Raw genomic sequence first — 8,357 nt, forward strand, 5'->3', positions numbered from 1 at the left:
GTTCGTGACTGAACCGGGGCTAATGTGAAAACTGCCCTGTGACCTTTGCCCCGTTTTCTACTAGTGAGGAGACTTGGACCCTACGTCAAGAAATAAAGGAGGAGGCCACGAGGTAGGGGGGCGCTCCTACCCCCCAGGGCGCGCCCTCCACCCTCGTGGGCCCCCTGTTGCTCCACCGACGTACTCCTTCCTCCTATATATACCTACGTACCCCCAAACGATCAGATATGGAACCAAAAACATAATTCCACCGCCGCAACCTTCTGTACCCACGAGATCCCATCTTGGGGCCTATTCCGGAGCTCCGCCGGAGGGGCATCGATCACGGAGGGCTTCTACATCATCACCATAGCTCCTCCGATGAAGTGTGAGTAGTTTACCTCAAACCTTCGGGTCCATAGTTATTAGCTAGATGGCTTCTTCTCTCTTTTTGGATCTCAATACAATGTTCTCCCCCTCTCTCGTGGAGATCTATTCAATGTAATCTTCTTTTGCGGTGTGTTTGTTGAGACCGATGAATTGTGGGTTTATGATCAAGTTTATCTATGAACAATATTTGAATCTTCTATGAATTCTCTTATGTATGATTAGTTATCTTTGCAAGTCTCTTCGAATAATCAGTTTGGTTTGGCCTACTAGATTGATATTTTTTGCAATGGGAGAAGTGCTTAGCTTTGGGTTCAATCTTGCGGTGTCCTTTCCTAGTGATAGTAGGGGCAGCAAGGCACATATTGTATTGTTGCCATCGAGGATAACAAGATGAGGTTTTTATCATATTGCATGAATTTATTCCTCTACATCATGTCATCTTGCTTAAGGCGTTACTCTGTTTTTATGAACTTAATACTCTAGATGCATGCTGGATAGCGGTCGATGAGTGGAGTAATAGTAGTAGATGCAGGCAGGAGTTGGTCAACTTGTCTCGGACGTGATGCCTATATACATGATCATACCTAGATATTGTCATAACTATGCTCAATTTTGTCAATTTCTCAACAGTAATTTGTTCACCCACCGTAAAATACTTATGCTCTCGAGAGAAGCCACTAGTGAAACCTATGGCCCCCGGGTCTATCTTCATCATATTAATCTTCCAATACTTAGTTATTTCCTTTGCTTTTTTACTTTGCTTTTATTTTACTTTGCAGCTTTATCACAAAAATACCAAAAATATTATCCTATCATATCTATCATATCTCACTCTCGTAAGTGGCCGTAGGGATTGACAACCCCTTATCGCGTTCGTTGCGAGGATTTATTTGTTTTGTGTAGGTGCGAGGGACTCGCGCGTAGCCTCCTACTAGATTGATACCTTGGTTCTCAAAAACTGAGGGAAATACTCGCTACTTTGCTGCATCACCCTTTCCTCTTCAAGGGAAAACCAACGCAATGCTCAAGAGGTAGCAGGGGCGCCCTCCCAAGCCCAATCCGAATTGGGGTGGGGGCCGGCCCCCCTTTCCTTCTCCCTCTCTCCTCCTTCCTTCCTCTCCTCCTCCAACTAGGGAAGGGGAAATCCTTCTCCCACCGGGAGTAGGACTCCCCCGTTGGGCGTGCCATGAGAGGGCCGACCCTCCCCCTCCTCCACTCCTTTATATACGGGGAGGGGGGGGCACCCCATAGACACACAAGTTGATTGTTTAGCCGTGTGCGGTGCCCCCTCCACAGATTTCCACCTCGGTCATATCGTTGCAGTGCTTAGGCGAAGCCCTGCGCTAGTAGCTTCATCATCACTGTCATCACGTCGTCGTGCTGACGAAACTCTCCCTCGACCTTAGCTGGATCTAGAGTTCGTGGGACGTCACTGAGCTGAACGTGTGCAGATCACGGAGGTGCTGTACCTTCGGTACTAGGATCGGTCAGATCGTGAAGACGTACGACTACATCAACCGCGTTGTCATAACGCTTCCGCTTTCGGTCTACGAGGGTACGTAGACAACACTCTCCCCTCTCGTTGCTATGCATCACCTAGATGGATCTTGCGTGTGCATAGGAGAATTTTTGAAATTACTGTGTTCCCCAACAGAGAGTAAGAGTGGAGTGGAGAGGGGAGAGTGAGGGACACCTGGTTGGAGAAGATAGGCTGGCTTTAACCGTAGTGCACGTTAGGACAAAGCGCTACTACTAAAGTACATTATCAGTAGTGCGCTTAAGGAAACGGTGCTACTATTATACCTAGTCTGGAGGCAACGCCGTGGCAATTGTAGTAGTAGCGCACTATTCGACTAACGCACTACTGCTACTTGGATATCAGTAGCGAGCTTTTCTAAAGCGCGCTACTGCTAAGTAGCAGTAGCGGGTTGTTTAAACCACGCTGCTGGTAAGATTCTGTGTATAAGGTTTTTCCTAGTAGTGTGAGGTTGGTCAAACGAGATATAACGCCCATGATCGAGACTAAGAGCATGCTTAGCTAAACTATGTGCTTCATAATTCACGACATGACTTTTAAAAGTAAAATTACAAGTAAAAAATGACACTTGAAGTTTGATTTCATTGATGATAGCTCCATAGCTTCCCTTCGCGCCTTTGATAATGTCATTCACTGCTTGCTGGGGGTCGGAAGCTATAACAAAATTCTATTAACGCAGGTCCATCACTAGCGCCAGTGCCTCCTTGCATGTGATCACATCAAGAGTAGCTGGGTCATGTAATCCATCGATTACTAAGCTTGAACTCCCCAAATAGTTTCCTCCACTATCTCTGCACACTGCTACAGCCGGTCCATCTTAATTCCAGTATATTTTATTTACTTCAAAATAATTCTCCAAAAATCACCGTTCAATTTCGAGAACTTTTATTTCTGCACAAAAACAACACCATGATAGTTCTACTGAAAACAACATCAGTCCGAGTTAGTTTCACTCAAATGATGCAAAGTAGAAGAAAAAACAAGGGCAAAAGTGTTTGAAAAAGTAGATACGTTGGAGACGTATCAACTCCCCCAATATTAACTTATTGCTTGTCCTCAAACAATTCAGCTGACAATCTGAAAGTGATAATGAAAACTTTTACAAACTAATTTGCTCTTGTAGATGAACATAAACATAGCTAGTGCTCATATTTCAACAAAAATCAGAGTAACCATCTATATGTTAACAATTAGAAACCACATTTACTCATATCAATAACATAACCTACTAGTGAGCAATACTACTATATCCATTCTATGAATTATCCCCAAAGCTATTACCACGAATAAGAAAACATATGGGAACACCAAAAAACGGCGGACAAACTAACAAACAGAGATAACTACCCCTGGATCATTGCAAGTGCTTGTTCATACTGGCCACACTTAGACACGACCATGGTGCCGAAAAAGGTCAAGTGTGAACGTTGGTATGGGCCGTGAGGGGAGAGTAGTGCGGAGCAACAACGCGATGTCAGCATCACTCCGTCGAGGCGCATCCCTTCGCGTCGAGTTCGCTGCACATATGGACTCGATACAAACGAGAAACCGGTTTGGTCTGAGCCTTCTTAGATGTAGGTCCTTATCACGCATGGATCCAAACCCGGGCCCTTCGCCTGACTTTGATGCCATCGGTGGGAGGCTGTTGCCATTGTCTCGCATGGGAGGTTGTTGTCAGCGTTGGCCGACCAACATGTATTGCTGCCAGAATTGGGTACACTATATTTTCATAATGTTTAATTGTATAAAACATGAATATTTGGATTAAAAACATGAGAACTGAAACTGAAAATACATATGATTTATTGTATTTGATTATTGCGTAATATAAAAATTGTTGAATCTAAGTGGTATAATCATTTTGATATGGGATAATTGGTTTTATACCCTTAGTTGTGTCTCCCTCGTCAGGATTGCCCCTAGTTTCTGAAAACACGTGGTCTTCTCCAACCCACTTTAGCATCTTTTGCTTTTGCCCTTTGACCATTTGATCGTCACTTTGAAAACTTCATAACTAATTCATACTAAATAAGAGAAATGCAAATAATATATCAAAATATTTGGAAAAACATCACCTATATGTCAATGTCAATTGCATTCCTGACAAAAGTGTTGGTAAGTGCCCATCCGAGTTTTAGCTCTTATCACACCACCATGAACAGTAAAACCTAAAAAAACAAAAAAAATTCAGAAAATAAGTTGGTGGCAAAGAATGACAATTGTTTTAAGTGGTTGCCAAGTTTCAACAGGGAATGACATTCGTGGGAGTCGTGGCAAAAAAAATTCTAGGTCAAACTTACCTTTTTGGTCACTTTCAGAAGTTATAGTTCCAAATTTTGAGAATTCTAGGCCAAACTTTCAGTACTTTGAACGTTCCGAAAATGTGAAAACCTTCAAAAGTTTCTCATTAAAAATTTAACAATTTTTAGAACTTTTCAATGTTCAAAACTTTCATAGCATTCAAAAATAGAAAAAATTTGAACGTCCTAAAAAACCATCTTCTTGAAATTTTGGAACTTCATTTTTTGGAATTTCCATGAAAGAAAAACAAAGTGAAAATTTGGGTCGCATGTGCACGCCCTACTAGGTGAGGGTAACACTTGTGTGTGTGTGTGTGTGTTTGGTGGCTTCATGTCCGCTGCATACATGAGTTCAGTGGCTTCATGTCGTGTGTCCGCTGCAAGCATGAGCTCTCCCTTGGAGCGTGTTGTCCAAATTAGATCTTGGATTACTTGTCTATCCGCATATCAAAAGACCGACATAAAATATTTTCTTTCTATCTTTTGAGTTCTTTTTTCTTGCAATTTTTTGGGCAGTTCTTCTGATACTAGAAGGGTTTGACGCGCTTTGCTACGCCGTTGGTGTTGTTGGGTTTCTTAAAAAATGATACTCACTGTGTTTCAAAATATAATGTGTATTACTTTTTAAAAAGTTGAACATTTTAAGTGTGGTCAAATTTTTAGAGAAATATATCAAAATTCATAATATCAAATAAGTATGATTAGATTCATAATGAAATGAATTTTCATACCTTTTCGTTTAATATTGTGGATGTCAATATTTTTTGCTCTAAACTTGGTCAAAACTAATGCCCCTTATATTCTGGAATTGATGGAATATTTAGTTTGGCGGGGGATGATGGAGTGTGTTTTATTTTTATTTAATAATGTTGTGATTTGGTGGGCTTTCCGCGGTGTGATTCTGTGTTATCCACTAGCTAACCTATATTCATGTGAGGAAATTTCCACGCTGGTGGTGATAGAGGCAAACCTCATCAGGTGGTTTCATGTACTATATTGGGGCTACATTATCACATAGTGACGCCTCTTTTTTCTAGATGGTGGGAGGGTGCACGGGATTGATATGTTTTTATATGCAGGTTGCTGATGATTGATCTAAATAATCGTTGACACTGTCAAAATTGAAACCAAGTCTGAAATTGAATACCTCAATTCAGTGAAAGAACTTTAAAATTAGGGAACATAGTGATTTAAGAATTGAATAGGTGAGCTCTCCGATAAATTGTTGACCCGGTCAAAATTGGTAGACCCAATTCAAAATGAAAGACCTCAATTAATTATGATGTCTTAAAATTAGAAAAGATAGTGTATAGTATAAAAGAATCGAATGAGATAGTTTTGAGAATTTGTTGACCTGGTTAAAATCGGATGACCCAATTCTAATTGCGGACCTCAATTGAATGTGGGCTCTATAAAATTAGGGAGTTTAGTGTTATAGATGATAATATTTTAAGGTAGCATATCCTACTGTTTTTGATAAAAAAATATGGCTCCTGTAATGAAGTAAAAGGACAAGAATATAGATAATGAAGATTTGTGTTGGGTCGTGAGAGGAAGAAGAACGTGCCTGAAAAAAGACGAAAAGGCGGGACATGGGAAGAACATTAAGAATGTGTGTTCGATTGAATCAGAAAATTTTATTTTCATAGAGATTCTTCCAAGTTCATACTATTACGTAGGCGAATGCATCTTTCGTACGAGGATCCATGCATGCGTTCAATGTTCATTATTCAAAATCCACTTCTTTTCCAAAAAGATTCGAAATCCACATATACATCATAGTGTAGCTAGCTGATAAAGCAATACTCGATGCTGGATGGACTGATGTAGTACAAATGTTTATTTTCATATAGTACAAGCTTACAAATTTGTGGTATTACATAGGCAAATGGATCTTTTTTACAAGGATCCATGCTTTATTCAGAAAGTAAATCCGTATATACTGCATGGTGCTGATAAACTATAGTACTCGATGATGCATGGACCGACTGATGTACAGTAGTAGTGGTGTTTAAGAGCCGTCCATGGTCGGGTAGTAGGCGTAGGTGGCCATGCCGCAGTTGCCGCCGTTCCCGCGCGTGAGGCGCATGTAGCCCCCCTCGCCCCACCCCGTCCCCCACTGGTTCTTCACCATCCAGTACGCCTGCCCGCCGCTGTCCGTCCCGTAGCCCACCACCGTCACGCCGTGGTTCAGGTTCTGTCCACACGACGAGCTGCCGGTGCACACGCCCCTCATATAGTGCTGGAAGTCACGGTCAGCCTCCATGGGCACGGCCACCGGCTGTCTGGCCGCGAGCTCCTGCAAGGTGCCTTCGTCGCCGTGCAGTTCCACCATTCGGGGGGCGCCGATGGAGGCGGCCGAGTTTGGGCTGGCGCTGCTGCTGCGGCACGCGCCCTGCTGGCCGGTATACGCGTAGGATTCCTCTGGCTGAAGGCCGCCACTCGAGGCGACGTAGCTTAGGGCGGCGTTGATGTCGCCGCCGTTGCAGGAGTTGGCGCCGCCCGTGCAGTCCAGCACCTGCTGCTCTGACATGGAGATGAGGTTGCCAGTGGCTATCTTTACGAGCCCCTCCGTCGCCGCTACCGCCGCGAACGCCCACCAACAACCTGTACGTGTATATTCATTTGGGAACTTTGGCTTATGCTACGGCGTTACATTAAATTAATATATGCATGCATGCATTGCAGGAGCTGTAGATTCTTACCGCATGAGCCTTGGTTCTTGACTTGGGTGACGGCACCCGCGGCCCTCCAGTCCACGCTGTCCGGCGTGGAGTCGAACTGAGCATTGGACATGTTCACCGCGGCCACCGGCGTGCTGTCCACGCCGTGCTGGTGGCGGTACCCGAGGTGCTTCTCCGTGAACTCTTCGCTGGTGAGGTCCGAGAACTGATTGAGGCCGAGCGTGTATGTCCGGTTGCCCGCTCGATTGACAGCCTCGACGTGCCGCGCGTTGGCCGCGAACACCTCCTGCCGGCGTAATTTCTCGGCAGCGTCCGTGTACTCGCGCCCGAACTTGGCCATCCACCGCTCGTGCCGGGCGGCCAGCGCGTCCCCTCGCGCCGCGGCAGCACTGACAAAGGCGGTGGCGGCCGCAAGCACGAGCAGAAGCGCAAACAGTGTGCCGTCGAGGCGGCGCGAGCTGTGAGTCGACGCCATTAAGCTAAGCTATATAATTAGTTGCTTGCTTCTTCTTGCAATGCAATGGTTTACGAGCTACTAAGCACGTAGCAACCATGCTGCCGGCGCTTCTATTTATAGGAGCGGGCATGGCGAGCAAGACGGGGCATACGAGCGGATTCCATACTTTTCGTCCATGGATCCGCGTTCAAATGCCGAAGTCGAACGTACGTATTGACTGGGAGTCCATGGATGTTTGTATCCGACGACGGTGGTTGTTCTCGTCACTCTGTATACTCTTCTTCTACTTCTCCAAGGTTTTTCTTGTTTGCCGGATGGTGCGGCAAAGTGCTCTATCCACACCGTCGCACACGCACAGAGCTGGAGTACGTTGCTGCCTAATCGAAATTGACCGGATCAGCGTGCAGTTTCGCATATAGTTTGGCCGATGTGTGTGGTCTGGATTTCAAGTTTGGTTTACACCATCTACAGCCGGACCTCTTAAACCCGCCTCATACGTCCGTGCGGGCCGCCTGTTCACTATCCGGCCATGAAATTTTTAACCCGCAAGGACCCCTCGAACGGCCCTTAAACGCCTGGGCTGACCGGCGCCCCCCATATCGAGCCCAAATATGGGGCGGATATGGGGCGCCCGGGCACGTCCGCCACGTCGGACCCGACAGTCCGACCCCATCCCAAAGTGCACCAAATCCACCCCGAAGACCAGCCGGATCCATTTGCTATCTCCTCTCTTCTTCCTCCTCCGCACCATCCCTCTCGCGCTCCGCCGCCACGGCCGCTCCACAGCCGTTCCCAGGCTCTTCGCCGCCAGCTCCGAAAGAGCCCTCCCGTCCTCGCCGAGGGGGACGTCATCGCCGGCCCGGACACCACCGTGGTACGTTCGGCAACTCTCCGGCTCCGCCACTTTGCAACAATGCAGGAAGCGGCTAGGAAGGACGTGGAGAGGGCATTTGGTGTGCTTCAGCCTCGTTGGGGAATTGTGCGGAGCGCTGCAATGAAGTGGGAATCAG

The 8,357-nt window shown here is 45.9% G+C and overlaps 1 protein-coding gene across 1 annotated transcript; it reads right to left on the bottom strand.

Moving 5' to 3' along the window:
* Positions 1–6,088: 6,088 nt before the first annotated feature.
* Positions 6,089–7,413, bottom strand: LOC123175844 (zingipain-2-like). The gene is made up of 2 exons (XM_044590346.1): positions 6,912–7,413; positions 6,089–6,813 (listed from the first exon to the last, which is right to left on the bottom strand). Exons 1-2 carry the CDS (start codon positions 7,363–7,365, stop codon positions 6,218–6,220), a joined length of 1,050 nt encoding a protein of 349 aa, XP_044446281.1. The 5' UTR covers positions 7,366–7,413; the 3' UTR covers positions 6,089–6,217.
* Positions 7,414–8,357: the final 944 nt, after the last annotated feature.

Source organism: Triticum aestivum, unplaced genomic scaffold (assembly GCF_018294505.1).
Source record: "Triticum aestivum cultivar Chinese Spring unplaced genomic scaffold, IWGSC CS RefSeq v2.1 scaffold144736, whole genome shotgun sequence".
Lineage (NCBI taxonomy): Eukaryota > Viridiplantae > Streptophyta > Magnoliopsida > Poales > Poaceae > Triticum > Triticum aestivum.